The 23,186-nt window shown below is 38.1% G+C and overlaps 1 protein-coding gene across 1 annotated transcript in view; it reads right to left on the bottom strand.

The window, feature by feature from the left end:
• Positions 1 to 23,186, bottom strand: part of GRM1 (glutamate metabotropic receptor 1) — a 114,050-nt gene that overhangs the window by 25,029 nt on the left and 65,835 nt on the right. Inside the window, exon 6 of the mRNA XM_030317120.1 lies at positions 12,686 to 13,616. Coding sequence (XP_030172980.1) covers positions 12,686 to 13,616 — 931 coding nt within the window. The remainder of the gene's footprint in view (positions 1 to 12,685; positions 13,617 to 23,186) is intronic.

Below are 23,186 nucleotides of genomic sequence, written 5' to 3'. Positions count from 1 at the left end.
GCTTGAAGAAAAAAACAAAGCAAGGAAATGAATACTGAAGACTACACATATATAGCTCAAGAAAATTTTACTGAAATTTTAAAAGATTTATAACTACACACTGAAAGAGAATATTGTGTACTTGAGAATGTTGACCCAAGAAAACCAATAAGAAGACACATTCTAGTAAAATAACCAGACTTTATAGGAAATGGAAAAAACATTTATTTTGGATGTCTAGGGAAAAAACAGCAAGTGTTTTATAAGGGAAAATAGATTATCATCAGAATTTGGGGCAGCAAAGCTTTATATTAAATGTAACTAGAATGACATATTGAAGTTACTTTAGGAAAACAAAACGTGCTTTCTAAATTTCATAGCCAGCAAAACTAGCATCTGATATAAAGGTTGTAGATCAACTGTTTTCAACAAGCAAAAACTAAGTGACTATTGTTCTCATGAGCAAATCCCTGAAAAATCTACTCTGGGCTAAGCGTATGGGCTTTGGACTACCAAAATAACTAGGACATCATCATAAGGACTGGAGGTAAGTAGTAAACGCATCCTTGATTGTAGAATTACGAATAAATGAGGGTTAAAAGGGAGAAAGTATAGTATGTGATGTGTATATACTCATATAATATAGCTACAGTAAAACTATTTAAATTTTTTTTTAACGTTTATTCATTCTTGAGAGACAGAGAGACAGAGCATGAGTGTGGGAGACACAGACTGAGAAAGGGAGACACAGAATGCAAAGCAGGCTCCAGGCTCCGAGCTGTCAGCACAGAGCCAGACGCAAGGTTTGAACTCACAACTGTGAGATCATGACCTGAGCCAAAGTTGGATGCTTAACCAACTGAGCTGCCCAGGTGCCCCTACAGTAAAACTATTTTAAATAAGAGGGATGGAAAGATCAGATGCAAACTACTGTATGAACCTCTTTTTGAGAAATTAATTGATTGTATTAGTAGTTATTCTAAGACACGTGTATGGCTATTGTGGAATAACATAAATATATACTTCTGAGATATTTTAATTCTATCATCTCCTGTTTCCTTGGAAACTAAGACTCTTCTCGTGGAATAAAGGAAATATATATATGTAGTAAATAACATGAGCTATGAATTTCTGGATCAGAAAGCCTGAGAATGGATATAATAGACATTACATGATTTAATAATTAAACATTTGATGGCATTAGGCTAAGATAGCTTGTTTTACCCTATTAATCCTAAGGAACATCTTACAATTTGAACTTAAATTTTCAAAAAGCCCATGGGTCGTCAGCCCCTTCCCCTACCTCCATATCACAATGGTCTATGGTCATTTGTAAGGTTTGTTTCAGTGACTGCTTTTCTCTGCTTTTGTGTCTGATCCACCCCTACTTGTATAGATCAATCATGTTATAGATTGGTTAATACATTTAGTCTGGTAAAAGTTCAAATTGTATAGGCTTTGGACCCAAACAACCGTGAGGTAACTGCGTATTTCTGCTTCTTCTATATGTCTTAAATGGGATTTTGTGAGCAATGTTACTTTTACTTGTATTTTATGTCTTCATTTTTCTCTGCAATCTCCCTTTTTGCCACCAACTGTCCAAACCCTAGGTCAGACCACTGTAATCTTCCACCTGGACCCTGCAATAGCCTCATCCCAGAGTCCAGAGTCTCGAATCTTGCTCCCCAGTGCAATCTCCATGCTGAGGATGGAGTGTTAGCTCTACAACACACATCTAATGGGTGACAGTGCAGTCCTGCTTTATGACCTTAGAGCATTTCCATGGTTCAGAGGGTGAGATCCTAGCTCCTAAGGCCTCTAACTAGACACTGATTTGGTCATAGCTGATTATTCCATTGCTTCACTTCCTTCAGCCACAAGTATTTTTCCTAGTCAGAGCCTTTACATTCTGACTGCTTGACTGCTCTACCCTATTAGCCTCCCTCCATCCCTAGCTAACCCCTTTTCTCCTTCAGAAGTCTTATTTAAATAATACTTCTTCCTGGAACATGTCCAGCCTCCATGCACTGGGACCAGTTATAGCTCTGTAATAACACCCCGTAACACCTCATATTTATTCTTATAAACACTCACTACACTTGGTTTGTTTTTCTGTTTGTTAGTTAGTTAGTTTGTTTTTGAGAGAGACAGTGTGAGGGGGGAGGGGCAGAGAGAGACAGAGAGAGAGAGAAAGAGAGAGAGAGACAGAGAGAGAGAGAGACTCTTAAGCAGGCTCCACTTGCTTGGCAGATAGTGATGTGGAGCTGTATGTCACAACAGTGAGATCATGACCTCAGCTGAAATCAAGAGTTGGAAGCTTAACTGGCCGAGCCACCCAGACGCCCCAACACTCACTACACTTGTCATTACTCATTCGGTGTCTGGTTTCTTGCCTAGATTTTCACTTCCACGAAGGCAGGGGCAGGATCTGTTCTGTTCACTGTTATATTCCCTGCACTGTACCAGTGTCCCCCACACACGGGACACTTGAAAATTTTGTTGAGTGAATGAGTCAGCAGTGGTTCTCTTCCCAAACGTAAAAGGTATGTGTCAGGCCTTGAAACCAATCTAACCACTAGAGCAAAAGTGATTTCATGCTAGGATCAGCCCTGGAGTAACTTTTGGCTTTTAACCATTCAGAGCTAAACAAACATTTTTTGTGTGTAAGAAATTACTGTCGGCCCTATTGAAAACTGCCCCCGTCCACACCGCTATATGATGTGGTGTCTCTTGCCTCTCTATCTTCTCACATAGGGATTCCTGCTTTAAACACTTTCCCTGTACCTTCCCCCACCTTAACCCACTGCTAGGACTAGCTAATGGATTAGCTAATGGTCTAGACAGCTGTTATTCTTAGCTATCTTAGATCCCCACCCCTGACTCCATGGTCTACACCAGAGGCCCCTTCTATTACGCTTCCTGAACATGCTGTCCTTCCTCTGTCTTAGGACTTTACTCTGCCACATTGTCATTGTGAGGGTTCTTTCTGGTGCCCTCCACTCCACTCGAAATTCTGTGGGGCCACAGACCATTCAATATTTCTTCACCAGTAAATTGTCCACAGTCTCTAAAGTAGTCCATATATTTTAAACCAAGGCCTGAATTATGAAAACTTTACTAAAATGGCTTGAAGTACTAAGGCTTGCAATAAGGCACTGACAGAATCGATGGCTAAAGTCACAGGGCTGGCTGGTGACACAGATCCATCCCTTCTGCTTCCTCACTGCCACTCCTGCTCCATGGTCATACTTCCTTCTATTTTACTGTGATCATGTATGTCTTTATTTGTTTTCCTTTGTTAACACCTTCCCACTCCCCATCCCAAACCCATCTAAGCCAAGTAACATAAACAGTGCAAAGTGGAAAATGATACTAATTCCCACAGTGTTTGAGAAAATTTACTAGAAGCAAAGTAACACTATATATTTTTATAGCTGGAAAATCACAGAAAGGAAAATATTTCTTATTGATTGCTTTCAAGTGGTCGTTTTTCAATATATTTAGCAGCGTCACTAGGGACTTGGCCTAATTTTGTTAGCAGTGGACCCCTCATTTATCTTGAAGAAAATCTGTATAAAAGGTATTGTTAAGTTGCCTTAAATTATAGGTTTCCTTTACCCTTTTGAAACAAAATCAAATTATAATAATATATTTGGATTAACTTGATTAAAATATATGCTTATTTTCTCTTTATATTCTATTAACCAGTGTTAATAATAAATAATATTTTATTGTTGGCCTGTAATTTATGGTGTATTTTAATTCATTCACAAGACAATGTCCTAATCATCTATTTCCCTTTAACAAAACAGAACATCTTTCCCCTCCTCTTTGTTCATTTTCAAGCACCTGAGAAGCATTTTATAGCCAAGATCCTTTATAAAAGTAGCAAATACAGGTTTGTTTTTTAAATTTATTGATTCTATACTGCATACCTTTATAATAAATGTTGTGTCAGAGCTATGGCATTTTCTTTCCCTTCCATTGGCATACCTACTGAAATTTGAAAGAATCACTCACATTTTGCATAGATAGGTGATGGATTTTTTGTCTGGCTGGCTAGCCACGTATAGGTTTTGTCTTTTGGTCAACATTTTTAAATATAAAATCCTGGCACTTAGAAATTACTTATTCAGAGGTCAAGGAAGAAAGGATAGGGTTTGAGATGGAGATGGGATTACTCTGGTATAGACACTTCTCACAATCGTACCCCCTTTTTGCAAACTGCCTCCCTGATCCTGCCCATGGGGGACAGGAATGATGCGCCTTTGGAAGACAGTTTTATACCCTGTGACTCCACACACTGTCCTTACTTCCTTAAGCTGAGATAGACACATGAACCAGACATAGCCAATCAGTTTCTGTGTTATGTAAGCCACATAGGTAGAGAGAACTGAAGTAGTCTCTTTGGGTAGCTGGATCTCTAACACAGCAACTCAGGAGCACTGGGATGGTTGTCCTTGGACTGACCATGAGGACCCACGATGTGGAAAAAGCATATCTACGAGGAGAAAAGGAAGGGGGCAGGCAGGGAGACAAGAGGTGAGGCTGAGACCTTTCTCCTCAGGAGCCAAATCCCCTATGTGACCCAGAAGCATTCTAAATCTTGTTACCATGAGATACCGAAAGTATTCCTTACATTCTTTCTGTTAAATAGCCCAGCTCTTTTGCTTAGGCTAGCTTCAGTTGGCTTCTGTAACTTGCAGCCAGAGAGTTCTAATTAAGGAGTCTAAGCCTCTGTTCTCATGATCTGAAGCTTACAAATCCACTGGTACTTTCTTGTTCTGTTCTTCATTCTGCAAGCTGTTAATGTTTTGCTCTTGAACTAGCTTTACAAACATGTTGCTTACATGATCTGCTTCGCTTTCCAGTAGGTAACACATTACATTGGACACTCACAGATGGAATGCAAATGACCTCATCTTTCTTTAGCTGTGGCCAAGCATGGACAGGTTGCCAAGCCATGTCAAACAGGATGTCTTTTCCCACACACATCTCACACTGAGTAACACTTGCATGTCTCCACTTTCAGCAGATACACGCTCCTCCATGCTACACAGCATAGATATCATAATGATGATGCATACAGCCAGTTTTCAGAACTCTCTTTACATGATAGTGTAATTCAGAGTTTTATGTTAAACTCCCATTCGTCCTCCCCTACCTCCATAATTCAAATGTCACTAGCTAACAGCTATTGAGATTTTGCTATATGCTAGGCACTGTACTATGCTCTTTGCACCAATTTTCCTATTTATTTTATATAAATGGAAAATAAATTTGCTTAGGCTAGCTTAAGCTGGCTTCTATAACTTGCAGCTCAAGGGTTCTAATTAATGAGCCTTTATGCTCTGTTCTGAGATGATCTGATCTCTAATGATCTGAGAACACCCATGGTCAGGTTTAGCCTGTGGGTCTCCAGTATGTCTTCTGGTAACAGGTGACTGTTATATAGAGTGGGGCCTTGCAAACAAACAAACAAACAGACAGACAAAAAACAGACCTACACTCGATAAAACTTCTGACTCTAAATTTACCCATCCACCTGAATCACCATTCCTATTATTCCCCTTACCTAATTTTATTATAATGGCATGTTATACCAATAAACCATGAACTTCTTGAGGGCAGTCTACATGCCTTATTCATTTTATTGAGTGCATGAATGAATACATACATTGTTGAGGTATGTAAACAGCTAGACATAAACAGCTATTAGAATGATGAAAATAAATGATTGTATCCAAAAAACAATGCTTTTAGTTCCATCTCATACTCTTATAAAAGTGGCCCTGAGCTTTCCCTGCCTTAGTTTCTTTGCACAATTGTCTTATATGGACCTCTCTTGGGCCATTATGTATATTCATATAGAATATTCTGAATTCAGTTTAGAAACTACATACTGTTTACATATGAGGATAAAATAATAAGTTTCGGAACTTGAATATGTGTCAGTCATGCAAGTTAATTTGAATGTGAAAGAAATATAAATGGTGATCTATATTCAAAAGGAATTATGTCCTCTTTGAAGCTGTCAGATAGTCTGCACTTTATGGTCTCAGTATAGAACTTGAAAACATAAAATATGAGTAGTAAAAGTAGCGATTTTTGTATTATTTGAAAAATAAGTATATTATTAACAAGAGAGAACAAACAAGAAAACAGCGGTGACCGTAATTTTGCTGCACCTCAAGGGGGACAAGTTGTGTCCATCCACCCTTTGTCTTGTCGTGTACCCCTCCCCACACTTAAGCCTGTGATTTCTGCAGGTGGTCCCTCACAGCGGCACAACTTCTCCACATGTGACATGCTGACTTACTTACTTCCATTCTAAATTATGGCTACTGTGCTTCCAGGTGACTCCTTTCAGGAAGTGATGACATTTTGGCTTACTTTTTAAGGAGCATAAGTCTTTACCCCAAACAAAATGTGCTCATGCTGGCAGGCTCAGGCACTATGACTGGCTGTCAGGGAGAGATCCAAGGATTTCTAGCTCCTTTCAATCACAACTGAATAAAGGGACCTGTTTCAGCTCCAGCTGAGTCTGGATACACAACAACCTTTGTCCTTCTCCAAACGACTTCTACTTATGAGCTGCGAATCCTCTACCTCCCCCAGTAGTTACACGAAAGTACTCGTTACTTTCCAGACTTTCCTTTGTACGTCCCTCCTCAAGTCCTACACTCAATATTTTAAGTCCAGAAGTCTGATAAAATCAGTAATAAGGGTTATATCTTTGGATTTTAATTAAAAGTCCTATAAGTTCCCAGCCTGATGTTTCTCATCTTTCTTTTTAGTATCAAGCAACATAACATGTAGCTAAGTGAGAACTAGCATCAACTGCAATTCACGTGTTCTTCAGAGTTGATGCTTCATTGGTCACAGACCTGTCAATAGATGACAAAGGGCTGTATTGTAATGGCACAGTTCTGGGTCAGGTGGCTTAGCATGAACCACGTGATCTCTCTGTTATATCTTCCATTTTCTTTCTCTGTTGGCTCCTTTCTTAGATTCTACGAACAAGCTTAAATTTCTTTTTTATTATGTCACTCCTAGCCTCCTTAAATATTAGCTAGAATTTTAAATTCCTTTAATGCCCAAACTCAACTTATTGCAACAGAAATTCTACCCATATCACTGAAGCTACTCAAGGATAACCATAGAGTCTCCATCCTTGGGGATCCCAAGGATCCCAAGCTCAGTCTTCTTGAAACAGTCTGTTGTGCACTGAATGTTGTTCCCAAGTTTGTAAGTTCAAGTCCCCATGTGATGTCATTAGAAGATGGTGCTTTTGGGAGGTAATTAGGGTTACATGAAGTTCTAAGAGTGGGGTCCTCCTCTGGGACTGGTGCTCTTATAAGAAGCGAGACCAGATAGGTCTCTCTCCTTCTCTCTCCCTCTCTCCATGCTTGCACAGAGAAGAAGTTATGTGGGCATACAGCTAGAAGGCAGCCATCTGCAACCCAAGATGAGAGATCTCACCAGAAATCAACCATGTTGGCATTCTGATCTTGGAATTCTGGCCTCCAGAACTGTGAGAAAATAAATGTCTGTTGTTTAAGCACCCAGTCTGTGGGATTTTACTATGGCAACCTGAGCTAAGACACAGTCTCCTCCTTGGTTTCCAGGATACTGCAGTCCTCCTGCTTCCCACCATTCTTTTGTTTATTGCCTTTTGTTTATGTTGCCTTCAGGTTTTCTTCAATTATCTTATCTCTCAAGTGCAAGTGTCCCCTAATGTTCTTCCTCCTACTTTCTTCTTTTCTTATGTCATAGTCACTCTTTTGGCCACTTCAAATCTAGAGCTCTGACTCAGACTTTCTCTTGAGTTCCTGACTTAAATTTCTAAACAACTCATGGCTGACTCTCTTTGGATGCCTTCACTGCATTTTCAATTGATAAGTTTGAAACTCAACTCATTCACATCTCCCCAGTTCTACATCTGTATTCCACCATCATGGTAGCTGCATTTTTCTAGTCACACAGGCTCAAATCATGAGAGTTGTAGTCTAGTTTTTATTTTTTCCTTCCTCTTTCCAAACCAATAACCCAACTCTAATGAATCAAGCTCAGAAAACTTTTTCCTATTCGTACCTGAGGTTTGACTTTCACTCCACTGCTCTATTTTATAACTTTCATTTTTAACCTGTCATTTGGATTATTGTAGCACTCTATTAACTACCCTTTCGATAGTCAGTCTCTTCCCATGAAGCTTACACATGACCATAAAAGATCACAAAAATCTTTAATGCACTTTGCAGTTTATATAACAAATACCTGAGCTTCTTCTTAGAACATTGACCATTATCTACAGTCTGTCCTCTTTCTGCATTACAAATTCACCCACCACTACACCTCTCCATGTAACTCACTCATACCAGATTCCATGGTGTAGCCTGAAAGTCCATTCACGTCTGTGAAGTTTCACTTTATGTTGAAAAACATCCTTTCGGGTCAAATTCAAAGGTCACTTTTATTAAGAAATTTTGTCCCATCCCTCCACAGTTACTGCTCCCTTAGCTGAACCTAATCTCTTTCTTCTCTGACACTCAAATTATTGTATTGTGGTATTGTGGCACCTAGCCCCATATATTTAGTTATATTTTTGGGTGTCTTCCTGACTATATTGCAAGACTGGTACAATCAGTGCCTGCCTCTTATATCTTTTTTTATCCTGAATATGATCTGATGCCACATCAAGTACCCATGTGCTTTTAAGCTCAGTGCTGAAACAATGGCTGATTGAATAAGTGAATGAACAAACAGTAGATTCTCCATGAATGTTACTATCGAGTAGTAAAATTCTATGACAAGTACTTAGATAAAATCTTCAGATATTTACTCTAAAAGCAAGGGAAGAATTACAATACTTTCATCTTATTTCAAAATATACTTTTAAAGCCATTTATTGTATGCTTATGAGAAAAATGATTTCAAAATGACATATTTTCTCATTCATAAGCTTATTAGAGTAATGATTGAGTTCTTTCTATGAAAGAAAACATGTTATTTCTATTTGATTGTGATGTCCGTTGCTTCTCTCTCATATTTCCTTTAATAATCAAAAGAAGAAAGTCAAATTAAAAGGCATACGCAGGGCACAGTCACGAATGCTGCAGGCTTAGTGACCTCTGCTTGCAGACAAAAAAATGTTTCTAGCAGACCAAGAGGAAAATTTCCTCGGAGCGTCTTTCTATTTGGTATTTCACTTAGCTTTTGCACTCAAATGCTTAGGACACAATCACAGGAACATAATAATATTCTATTCATTTAGGAACCTGCACTTTAAAATTACTTCCTTGAATCAATGTAATGTGTTTCTGTGATTGTAATTGCTTTTAGTTTTGCATGCAAAAGGCCATAGGAGTGTACTGTCACATTTCAGCTTCCTATGCCATCAGAGTGGCATTCAGTGAGGTCATTTACTCAGAAAATATCTAGAAATAATAGTTTGACGTCATTAATACCCTAGTTTTTAAAAGAAGCATGTCATTTATATAATGTTTTAATTTTTTCAGTTATATAATGTTAACTCATTTTGCTTAAAAAGAAGTGATAAGTAATTTGTATCTAAAAATTTACTTGATTATGAATGTCTAGGAATTTCTATTGCCAAGAAAGTGCATTTTACCACTAGGTTTATTTAGGTTAAGCCTGAATATTTTCCTATTCAAATACATTAAATTAACAGCTAAAGAATTAGAGATTTCAAAGGCAATATACTACTCCATCCACCTTCTAGGGTAGGATTATGCTTAATCGGACGTCTGACTGTAAGTAACCCAAACACCCAATTTTTTGGTTACACTCCTCCTAAATTACTTTTTGGAAAATGCAAAGCAAGTGCCCAGACCTTTGGTTGTGTCAGATGCTTAGCTGTGAATCAAATTTAAAAACTGCAGAAAACTTTGCAAAAACAGACCCACGACGTCATCCCTCCCAAGCATCTCAGAAACAGCCTCTTAGGAGGATGTAGTCAGACTTGCAACTCCTCAGAATGATATTCAAACAGATAGATCAGTTGGAAGCTCTTCATTACAGCAGCTGTTCTGTGTTTATAGCTACATATGCAGACTGCTGAACACCCTCAGCGCACCATAAATGTAGGAATTACACATCCAGAATGGTAATAAACTCATTGGGTGATGTGCTCTCCAGAGTTTTCAGCCCCTTGCTCCAGTTGGCACAACTCTGCTAGATTTTAGTTGCTGTAGAAAAATATTAGATTGTTGTGGTTTTTGTAAGTTTGGAGACAAACCAGAAAAACACAAAATAACATTTAAAAAGGTAAAAATGTAGGCACTGATATTATTAATTTAAAATTACAGTCTCATAGAGAGTTACAAGAGAAGCCATAGAAGAAAAAATGAGAAAACAAGTGCATAAATGGCTGTGATCGGTAGAAGTTTAGCCTCAAATACTTTCTGTACATCAGCTCAGCTGTGTGGTACACCCTTCAGAAGCTACAGATTGTACCAAAAAAAAGCTGCATGTTATTAATTAGAACCATATTTCCTACCATCATAATCCGATAGAACTTGATAAATTATAGCTAATAGATAAGCAATTTACTGGTAAAACGGCACTTCTTAGAAAACCAATACAATTTAGAACAAGCTGATTTCTCTCTTAAAAGCAGGATCCCAAATACATTTTTTTTCTAAATTCATAATAGTGAAGGGAATATTCTCAGCTTATAAGGAAAGAGGTTCCGGGTATGAGAGGATGATCTGAATGTACAACAATGCCTGGCTGCCAGAGAATTGCTAAGCATTGTTAAAGTAACATCAGCTTATCCCAGCAGCAAGCACTATATACTATTCATTAGCCACTGCTCTCGGACAGGCGCTTATAGAATTCTGTGTACAAGGGGACATAAAAACACTGGGAGAGCTTTCAAAAACGCATATCCCTGGGTAGCAACACAAGATGTCTTGATCACATAGGTCTCTCCTTTCATTTAACGGCTAGAACAGCTTTCAGAAATGACTATGACCAAAAATCATACGAAAGTTTCTGAAGAACCATAATAAAGTCAGAAAAGTCAGAAACGTGGACGTGCATAAAGGTAGGTGGTCGAATGGAACCCTCACAAGGCCATTTGAGACACAATCAAGGAAATCTTTTAGTGTCTACAAACATTCCAGCTTAAAGAGCGTTTTCTCCCTTCTCATTTGCGTTTCTTCTCACTTTTTCCCTCTTAATGAAAATTGTTATGCGCCATTTTACATCTGGATTCTGTGGCTATGGTCTATTATTCTTTTCTCATTTCATGGCACTGTTGGTTTGCCTTCACGCTTACTGATGAGTCCCTGCTAGGGGCCTGCTCCTGAGGGGGTGCTGGCGAGCGTGAAACGCCTGGCAAGGGAAAAAAATGACTAAGCGACTTTTATGACCAGTATCTTATTCAGAACTTGAAATTGATACGGCAACAATTAGGCATGCACTATGACCTTAACCCTTAATGCTGGAAAACTATTATTTATTATTTGAAATAATAGTAATTCTATGGATTAAAAAATATATTTTCCTATAGACTCCGTCACCCGATCCTCAAACCAATTACAGGATTTCTGTAAAAGATGCCCCTGGCACTGCTTGACAAGTAAAGATACAAAACACAGAGGCACGTCAATTTTTTGACATGTGTTAAGATGAGAAATTTCATGCAAGTTAAGACTTAGACAAAGAACGGCTAACTAAACAGAATTACACTTAGGAGTCACAGAATTTCACAGTAGCTGAGTTCCCTCCCTTACAAAGTGGGGGGAAATAACACCTATTCCCCTTGTCTTCTGACTTGTTCGGGTTATAAAACCATGTATATGTTACAATTATTTGTATTAAAATTCCTCACTTTTAAAGGATTGTTTCAAACAGAAAAATTAACACTGCTAATGAGGAAAATAGAGGAGGTTTTGGATGGGTCAAGTACCTTTAGAACTTCAAGCATCCATGTCAGTTTGGAGCTCCTCACCTTTATCTGTTTTTTTTTTTGTTTGTTTGTTTTGTTTTTTTTTCTTTTGGTGCTTTATGGCTCAGAAACAAACCATTCTGATCTTGAGCTTGCAGTAGAGGTAGCTCGATTCTCATGTAGCATTATGGAACATCTTTATTATACATCCATGCTCAATAAGTAAGAGGGGCATGGTAGGAGGGTTGCTTAAGGAAACGTCTCTCAGGAAAGACTTGCTGCTAGTTGCACTCAAATTTTGAAACAGTCAAATTTCCACAGGGGCTTCATTTCCTTCCTCTCCAACCCAGGTTAGTAATGGTGAGACTCCAGCGTGATAAAAATAAATCAGAAACTTTATTCAGTCATATTCTAAACTAAAAATTGGAACTAGAATTTGCATCTCAAACCCAGCCCCCAGAGATGTGCTGATGCTCCATACAGGGGAGGACCCGCATGAAAGGAAACAATTATTGGCAGAACAGAAGCTGAAGATTCTAGGTAAGAATAAGGCTATGTTCAGCTGGTTGTTGTTTCATGCTCCTGGCTTTTTCAAAGGAATGAAAACAAAGAAGACCTTTAGTATTTCCTACTGCAGAAGAGTATGACATTTGGGCGGGGGGGGGGGGGAGGAAAGAGAAAAGATTAAGAAAGGAAATGAAAACCGTTGGGGAAATGGAAGAACGCGATTCACTCAAATGGAAGAAAAGAGAAAAGACAGAGAGGGAGGCAAAGCGGGGTCAGATAACTCACTTGGCATTCCCTGCACCTGGTTTCTTTCTTCGGAAAATGTTGAGGAACGTGTTGGAGCGGCAGGGCAGCTTGCCATCACCAACATGCATGCGGACTACGTCAGAGGTGGTGAAGGCACTGCGGACATTCCTCTCGGGCTTGGCAATAATGATGTACATCTTGGGAGTGAACATGCACCCCAGGGCCACCGTTACACTGAGGCTCACTGCAAAGCAGGTGGTGATGATCTTGTAGTTGCTCCCAAAGTAAATGGGCACAAAAGCCAGCCAGATGATGCAGGTGGTGTACATGGTGAAGGCAATATATTTGGCCTCATTGAAGTTGGCGGGCACATTGCGGGTCTTGAAGGCATAATAGGTACAGCTCATGATGAGGAGTCCATTGTAGCCCAGAGGGGCCACCACACCCAGGTTGCTGGTATTGCAGATAAGGTAGACTTCCTTGATACTTGGGTAGGACAGAATGGGCATGGGGGGCTCCATGATGATCAGGGTTACCACCAGGGTTAGCTGCACGCTAATCAGAATTGAGGCGATGATCACCTGGGCCCAGGCACTCATGAACCTGGGCTTCCGGGTGCAGATCTTCTTTTTGCTGCCAGCTAGGATGCGTGCAATTCGGTTGGTTTTGGTCACTAAAGCAGAGTAGCACATGGCAGAGGAGAGGCCAACCAGAAGGCGCTGGAGGTAGCAGGATGTGGTGGTGGGTTTGGCAATGAGAGTAAAAGGGCACACGTAACCGAGGAAGATGCCAGCTAGGATAATGTAGCAGAGCTCCCGACTGGAGGATTTGACAACTGGTGTGTCCCGGTACAGCACAAAGATAAGAGTAACAAATAAGGTGACAAGTATGCCCAGGCAGGAAAAGGCGATGGCTATGATGGATTCTATGTTGCTCCACTCAAGATAGCGCACAGGAATAGGTTCACAGCCTGTAACGAGAAAAATAGCTTTAAAATCCAAGATTTCTGCTGATCAATAATAGCATCGCTTACCAGCTACAGAAAGCACAGCTATGTTCACATCTTCCACGATTTGCGTTATTTTAATTACGTGTGAAAATGTCTCACTATTACAGAAGTAAATATACACTATTGGCTTGTCTGGACAATCATGTTCTCAAACCTGATCTCGTCATAAGCCTAATGTGACATGTTTGAGCCTATAAAAATAATCTTTTCTCCCAACACCAGCTTTATAAATGGATGCCACTCCGTGGGTGGAACTTCGTTCTACACTTTCAGAAAAAGAAAGAAAAACAAGGAAGCTAAACTGTGTTTCCAGGGAAGGTTAAATGGTAATAATGTACTAGAATAAGCTAGTAAGCAATAAATTAACAACGTGTTTATTTTCACATAACTGTCCAGAGGTAAGTCCAGCTCACAGACAAGAACTATCTTGACCAGCAGAGTGTTTTAAACATAAATTTTATTTGAATTCTTTAGAAGAATCTGCATTCTCCCATTTATTACATATTACTCACTTTGTCTCACCCCTTGAATTATGTATAACCCATCTGTGGCATCTGAGGGCCTTTGAGTTATCAGCCTCTACTAGAGGTACCAAGGAAGAATGGAATCTCCCATCACACATCTCTTGAAAGGAGAGACAGCACTGTGTTCCTAAATACCTGGCTTATCTTTTTCCTCAGATGGAGAATAAAATCTGTTTTGCAGAGATTTTGCAGAGAGAAAGAAATTTGTCAGGTCCTGGAGACAACCCCTTCACTGAACTTTGTGTTTCGTTTGGGCCAGTATTCCCAAATTGTGAGAATAAAAAATATGCCCACAACTTTAAGAAAACACTCCTTGTTCTGCAGCCATGGGAGCAAGAGCCACCAGAACCTGTTTTACTCCTGTTCAGTCAACTGCAGCTCCCCTCAAGGACATGGTTTCTGCAAGCCTTCAGTCAGTGTCAACCTGTGCGTCTGATAATCACCCAAGAAGGAACAGACTCATTGCAACAAACAAACAAGTGCCAGCCATTCACAAGTACGCACTCTGATCATAGCTGGGGGGAGGGGGAGGGGGCACTCTCGTGATCAAGGGCCTGTCTATGCCAGAGTTTAAGCATCTTCCTGGAGAACGTCTGCTTTCTCTAAAAAGTCACATTTTTAATCCCAAATCTTCTCATTTCCTTGATAAACTTTAGAAAATGATTAGATAGATAATTTAGAATAACAATGACTATCATGGGGAACTTTTGAGATGACACATCCAATGAATTACAATATGTAAAAGGGGCTGGGGACAAATTAGGAGATAAAATACTGAATAGTCAATACTCCACTCTTTTGATTGGCATACTGAGCTTGCTAATAAAATTTAAATTCCAATGTAGTCTTTGTCAAAGCTTTTGTAACCTTCTGAAAGCTAGCCCTCATTCCATCCCTTTTTCTATGCAACTTTACCTGGTTTTGTAAATGAGCTAGTCTGTCCTCAGCGCTTTCATCAGAAAAAGAATACCACATTTTAAATTTGTAGAACACAAGTCAGATCTATGGACGTTGAATTAAAACCCTGGTCTAGAGCCAAATTAAGAGCTATAATTAATGATTTTCCTAAACTTCAGGGATATCGGCATAATATTTTCTGCAGAATTCAGGATTTTTATTAGACACTTACTGTCCTACACTACAGATATATATGAGTTAATTCAACTAATTGTTAGCCTCATGGAGGAAAATGTTTAAAAGCAGCCATTTAGAAAAGAGAAGATTTAAATAACCTAGTGGTGTAAAGTTTAAAAAATAGAAATAGAAAATGCATTACATAAGGCAATTTTGAAAGCCTTTCTTTCAACAAAGATGCAGAAGTATAAACTAAATAAAGATAAAGATAGACTTTATGACATCTTCAAGCAATTCTGGGGTAGACTCAACACCTGACAAGAAAGACTATATCTTCTCATTTTATAAACGGGCTTAGTCCTGAATTGGGGGAATCAAATGGAAGAAAATGTAAAATTATCAACTTAGAAAATACCCAATATGTGACTGGACATTTCCAGATAGACTTAAAAAGTAAATAAGCTAGAAATCAATATAGTTATGGATCTTTAGGTAAAACAACTAAAAAAGCCTCTATTCTGTATGATTTGTGAAACTGTAGAGAAGGAAGCCTATAGATACTTCAAACGGATATGTGATTTAAAGAACCAATGTCCCACATTAACTAAAATTCAGAAGGACATCTATCTAAAGTCTGTCCAGTGACTTAATCCCATGGGAAACACAGGCACCCAAAAACTCCTTGTCCTTCCTCTGAGCTCCCAAGGGAAGCAATATGTCTTTCTTATTGATATAGGTGTCTTTATGTCCCCCCATAATCTCGCTATTAATAGAACATCAGATATATTGGTTTAATAAAACCACAGGAATGGTGAAAACTTTTAACAATCCTATGCCTGGACCCACAACTAACAACTAGTATTTTGAGATTATTATGGGAAGGATACATTATTCTCTGTGACATAAAACCCACATATTTAATCTAGGATTTACTTCTAGACAAGATGCACTATGGTTCCCTATATATGATCAGATTATAGCTGCTCTACTCATGAAAATACCTATATTATCTATAATTTTAAAAAATTAGGCAAGGAATACCTTTAGTTGCAAAAGGACAAAAGACTTCACAGAAATAGGAAGATGGATTGTTGACAGAGCACAAAAAAATACAGATTATCATATGTACCTAGATTATCATGACTCTTCTTTTTTTGTGTAAACATGAAAATGATACACCATGATCTAGACATATTAACTCAACAGCAGAGCATATATCAAAGAACCATTGCTCATCGTCAAAGGCTCACAGTAAAAAAGGTACTGCAAAAGTTATGGATACTATGAAAACACTTTAGAAATACAATAGAAATATTTTAGAGATTATCATGCTAAGCAGACTGCTCTGACTAAAAATCCTAACAGAAAAGTTTCATATAAAACAACACATAATTTATTACTAGTAACAAATCTATGAAGTTCAAGCATCCAATTATAGATCACAAAATGTGGCCAGGAAAGAAGTTCTTAAATAAAAATTCCAGAAATTCAATTATTATGTTGTAAGATTCATTAAGATAAATAACTGACAAAACCAGAATGGCTGTTTGATCATACAAGATAAAATATCTACCAGGCATTGGATAAAATCCTGATGGAACAAATGAAATAATTCATTTCAGTAGGGACAAATTTTCTATAAAATTAAATACTATTGGGAAAACATTTCCAGGATGGCAGATGTGGCCAGTTCATGCTTCATTTGTAATTAAATTAATTAGGACAAATTGTAAAGGTGGAGGCATTGACTGAAACAATTGCAGGAGAACTTTTGAGTTACTCCAAAGGAATTGTATAGTTTTCTCCCTCCATGGTTTATGAATATGTACTAGCTTAAATAGTGTATTTATTTTGCTGGTGCGTTGAAGCATTCTGTTGAAAAGCCACAATACTTACAAAGGCTAAAATATTAGATTCTGTGGTCTTAGTTAACGTGTTCCCACTGACCAATCTAGTGATATGGGAACCTTTTCATTGGAACACTTATTCATGAATTTAAACTGTGCAATTCTGTCCTCATTTCCAACTCCCAGACAAATGAAAAAGGAACCTTAATATTGTTGAAGTTTACACCCCTTAGTGATTTAATCTGAGGTTCTTCAGAGAGTCTCCAGAAGTTGAAGGCACATGGAAATTGACCGTTAATTGAAGAAGCTTATAGCAAGCTGATGACTACACAATGGTCTTCTGTGCAAGCTCATCTGAAGAAGATTCTTACATATATCATACTTTCCTTTGCATACTCTTTTTATTCATACTTTTCTTCTTCACTGATTTGAAGCTATTCAAATCTGAGTTTGTCTTTAATGTTCTCCTTACTGGTAATAAGTATTTGCCAGACCCTACGCTTTACTAAACAATCATTAACACAATAATTCAATTATATCAAGCTATTGGTAGGTATGTTACATTAACTTTTCCAATAATGATACTATTTTTATATGCAAAGATTGCACAAGTTCAGATGCTTGAAAGGACTGAGAAGATTCACAGAACATACTTATATAATGTTTTTACTTAAGGGCAAAAGGTATAATATACTAAGAGAAAGACAGTGCAGGTAAACGCCAAGGGGCAAAGGGAGATCCAGGTGCAAGCCCTCTAAGATCCTTACTCCCACAAGGGTACACTTCACCTTTGAAATGAGAGCTCAAGGCAGAAGTTCCCAGTGAAATCTTTTTATGATCTTTAAGTCATACAGCCAAGTCTGTCTATCTAATATGTCAGCTGAAATCCATTGGTAAACAAACTGGTTTTGGTTGTCACCAAGTGGAGCTTCACTCTCTAAACTGCATATCATAAATATCAGTCCCCTTAATGTAGCCGAGAATGAAAAACCAGAACTCAGGCATCTGCACAAGTAATCACAGAATCATTCCAAACCTAGCTATAAACTAAGCCTATTCTACACAGTGTAGTGGACACAAGTGAAGAAAAATATGCTTATGCTAGAAGGAGATATAAGTATTCTGTGCTGAAACAGTAGCATTTTGTCAACAACACGCCAAAACAATGTACCTACAACTCTACCGTGGTTGCTTTATTTCTTGTGAAGGTCCTAGGTTCTTTTTCCTATGGGGAAACCAGACCTTTCAAGGTCAATCCAGAGCCCCCCAAAACAGAATCACTTGAGGATTGGGACTGTTTATATTTTGAACCAGCTTCTTAAACATGTTTTCTCCTCCTTTTTCTTCTTTCCTTTCCTTCTTCTTTTATTTTTTTAGACATCTTAAATTTGAGAAGCATTAGCTTTGATTCCTTGAGAGACTTAGCTGTAATATCCATATTGTCCATATAAGTGATATGATATGTTGATATGATATGTAATAGACTTTTTTGGTCCTGTTTTGAGGCTTAAAGAGAAGAGTTGTCCAATCCCCACGTGTGTTTAGGTATCCTAAGACTGGAAGGGATAGGAGTTACCTTCATTCAGTGGCCCTGCCTGACCCCAGCATCTAAAAGCAGAAGCCATTATGTGAGTTGTGCATACTGTATCTAAAGCCTCAAGAACTTAAGGTCTTGGCAGTGTCTGTGGTTACAGTTATCCCAGAGAATCCAGAGCCATTAGACAGATCCGTTTTCCTTCAAGCAGACTACAAATTACTGACCAAAATCCAAGAATTACTGATCTGAGGGAAAGGAAGTTACTCCTAATTTTTAGACAAATTTTGGTTCACTTGTAAGATCCAACCGCATAGGAGGAAGCTATAATTTAATACTGGACTTCTTCCCAATTAGGTTAATACCAATTTAATATAACTGAAGAAATAAAGAAAGTCCACATTTATTCTATTTAAAATGTCTTGGGACATTTAATAACAGTTACAATCATGCTTCATAATTAATAAAGCTTTGTCAAAATGCTTTCTTTAATGGTATCACATTAATATCAATTACCTACAAGGAAAAATTCTATTTCATAGCTAATGTTCAACTCAAATATCCCCTTCTCTATGAAGCCTCTTGTCTTGCCAGGGGAAAATAATTGCTTTTTTTACTCTGTGTTCATATGACATTTTGTACATACTCCTGTTGTAGACTTCTACTTGATTGCTTATATGCTCACATTTCAAATGAAATTCCTCCCCATGATATAAACTTATATAAACCTATATGTTTCTAGTTTCTCCAAAAAATGCCTGGCACAAAGCAGGTGGTGGTGTATATAAAATTAAGTAAATGAGTAGATAGTGTAAGAGGTCACAGTAACTGTTGGGATGGACAAAAATGGTAAAAACTAATTAATTTCTATAGCTTAATATTTTCTATTTTTAATGATAAAATTTAGTGTAGTCTGGCTTTCTGAAGAATCCTCTCATCCTATTTGACTTTTGAACAGAAATAAGTAGCATCAGATTACATATAATTGGTTCGTGAATTGTTAAACTACTGTCAAGTTTTATATCGTGTCAGAAGAGATCTCTGTTTATGCATCTTAAGAAATAAGTGTGAAATTTAAGTGCTGAATTAAAATGTGCATTTTTCCAAGAAGAAAATATGAAAAACTGATGAATGAAAGTGCTCCAGAAAGTGCTTCCTTTAAGAAATGTACCATTTTTTTCTTTAGAGCCAAAAAAACAACATATTCTAATGAAAATAAAACTCACTTATAAACATGTTTTTATTCATTAATATTAGAGTTTTTGGAAAATATAGGGAGAGTAGCTATCTTGTAAAATGATTTTATGCATATAAACAAAGTCCACCTTCAGTAAAAAACACCATTTCCTAAAGAAGAATGATTTCTCATTCTTTTAAATTAACTAAAATTCAGTCAAAAGAAGATCCACCTGTGAACACAAAACACCTACTTAAAGGCAATGCATTTACTCCTCCGAGTATTTCTACTGAATTTTGGTATTCTCTGCCTGTGGGTTTTCTCTTTTCACAACTACTGCTACCATGGCAACAACCAATAAGACACTGCCATGTGCTGCACCCTTGTTCTGAGCCTGACATGCCTCCAAATAAGACCTCATTTTCCATTCATGTGTAAGGCTGAAAGGAATCCAGAAATGACAGGTGTCATTAAAACTAAGTATAAATTAACATCAAAGATGTGTATTCTGAAAGATCCTAAACATAAGATATATGTGTGTGGGTGTGTGTATATATATTATATGCATTATATTAATATATATACACACACCCACACACATATATCTTATGTATATATTATATACATTATACTAATATATATACACACACCCACACACACATATATACATATATATTTGCAAAATAATCAAATCTATTGCTATTAGAAAAGGGCAGCCTGATTTGTTGCTTGGCTCAACTAAAGTGACCTTTACACATATGATGGATGATAGACTAACTGTTTTAGAAAGATAATCACATTAAATATCTATGTACAGTCAAGGAGGATATTTTTTTATGCGCTACTAACTCAAAGAGCCTTAATGCAATAGTGATGATCATTTGGCAGTAGGCCAAAAATATACCCACAATGGAAGATCTCTAGGGAATAAAATATATGACTTTGAGTTCCATTATGATAACATATTAGATCTTTTTAAAAAGTTTCTTTGTATTTTAACGTTTTAAAATAGGATAGATGTTCTTTATCATGTATGAAATAAGCCCCAAAGTGAAAATGGAGCAGTAGGAAAAGTTGGGGGAAGCCCAAGAAAACGTAGATAAAAGAAAAATTCTTATACCTCCAAGCCAGAACTTCTGACTTCTAAGATGAACCAGAGAAAGGCTAGGTTTGTCTCTGAGCCTCTTCCTAGTCAGCTGCAGTCTCCGTCAAAGAGCAGAGAGGGCTGACTTGAGATAAAAAGACCCAGCATGAAGCACACACTATATGGAGGAGGATAAAGATGTGAACAGAGGCACAGCACGAGTGGGAGAGAAGCCTTGTTGGCCAAAAGTGGTTGGAAAAGCTTTTCCAAGCCATTCCATTGCATGCAACCATGAGATAAGTTAGACCCAGGGATAAAAACACTGGATTCTCATAGTGGATTCTCTATTAACCAAACACACTGACCAGGATGAACTTAGGTGAGCCCCTTCTTCTTTCTATTTCTCTCAATAGGACATTTATGAGGCAGCTATGATGTTCAAGACACTAGACTATGAGCCAGAGAGTAATGTTTCTAAAGGGATGGGACAGGAACCAGGCACCTTAGAATCTGCTGGGTCCCATCTGAGAACTAGTGAATGGGATTCTCTGGAAGTGGGTATTTCCTGGGGAGTTTTTAGGCATAATAAAGTTAAATAACAATTTTCAGCTACAGAATAAAAATATGAGTGAGATACAGTTTGTACCTTCAAAAATATTCTAATCTAGGGGCGCCTGGGTGGCGCAGTCGGTTAAGCGTCCGACTTCAGCCAGGTCACGATCTCGCGGTCTGTGAGTTCGAGCCCCGCGTCAGGCTCTGGGCTGATGTCTCGGAGCCTGGAGCCTGTTTCCGATTCTGTGTCTCCCTCTCTCTCTGCCCCTCCCCCGTTCATGCTCTGTCTCTCTCTGTCCCAAAAATAAATAAAAACGTTGAAAAAAAAAAATTAAAAAAAAAAAATTCTAATCTAATTTCCCTTTCTTTAAAGAAGGTCTTTGTACTAAACAATTTCTAAAGGCTTTCTGACACTCATTTTAGTTTAACTTTTTCTAACAAGATTAACATTTTACAAGGTACTTTACTAAATAAGTAAAATTTTCATTATGTGACCTGGTTCTATTTACCCAGCCATTTTTGGTGTGTTTTGAGTAAGCTATACAATTTCTTAGCTGCTGTTCTTATTTGGGAACAGATAAAAAATTAAAAAAAACAATCAGGAATGTTACCCTCCCTAATGACTTTCAACCACACCCAGGGAGGCAGAGGATCAAGACCCAGGGAACTGAGCTCGGCTTCTAGCTAGTTTCGTGACCTTGGGCACACAAGTACACCCCTCTGGGCCTCAGCTTCCCCCTCTAAAAGGAGGGCTGAGATTACTCAGGTGACAAAAATCTCTGTGTACTCAGATGGCAGCTTCCATGGCTCTATTACTCCTAAAATTTCTGAAAGAAATACATCTCATGTGTGAGTTCATACCAGGGTCCACAGAAAACAAAACTTGTATATTTTAACATTTCTCTAATGCAACTTACGAACTGATAATCCATCCATATGATTCCCATTGACTTTACTAATAAATCCTTTCTTGCATTCATATATTCCTCTCCGTTTCTGCTGCAGCTGCCCTAGTCTACAGCCTTTGAAATTACTCACTTGGACCAATATAATAGCTTCCTAGTTTCTGTTTTTCATCCAATATCACCACACTCCTTATACTACCACCAGGAGCATCTTTCGGGGACACAGATATCATGATGTTATTTGCTACTTTATTATTTTTTTATTAAAAATTTTTTTTAGTATTTATTTATTTTTGAGAGACAGAGCATGAATGGGAGAGGGGTGGAGAGAGAAGGAGACAGAGAATCCGATGCAGGCTCCAGACTACAAGCTGTAAGCACAGAGCCTGAAGCGGGGCTTGAACTAATTAACCATTAAATCATGACCAGGACCGAAGTGAGACGCTTAACTGAGTAAGCCACTCAGGAGCCCCTGTTATTTGCTACTTTAAATCCTTCCGTGTTTTTCCTGTGCTTAAAGCCACAGTCCAAACCCTTAGGAAAAGGTCATGCAGAAGATTGTTACCATCCACCTCCAGCATGCTTGTCCAGTCTCGCTTCTGGCCTCTGCTAGGTCCTTGTGTCTACCAACCAGCCTCACACACTTGTGGTTTTCCCCACACGTGTTATCTGCCTTCATTTTTCCCATCTTCTACTTTCTCTCTGGAATTCCTCTCATCTTCTTATCTGCCTCACAAGTTTTATGTACTTTCTTAATATCTCTACTACATTAAAACAATCTTAGATTATTTTTTACATGTTTCTTCCCCGATAAGTTTTAAGCAAAATAAAATA

The sequence above is a fragment of the Lynx canadensis genome, chromosome B2 (assembly GCF_007474595.2).
Source record: "Lynx canadensis isolate LIC74 chromosome B2, mLynCan4.pri.v2, whole genome shotgun sequence".
Classification (NCBI taxonomy): Eukaryota; Metazoa; Chordata; class Mammalia; order Carnivora; family Felidae; genus Lynx; species Lynx canadensis.
Note: the sequence above shows the minus strand (reverse complement) of the source record. Positions and strands in the feature narration are given on the sequence as shown.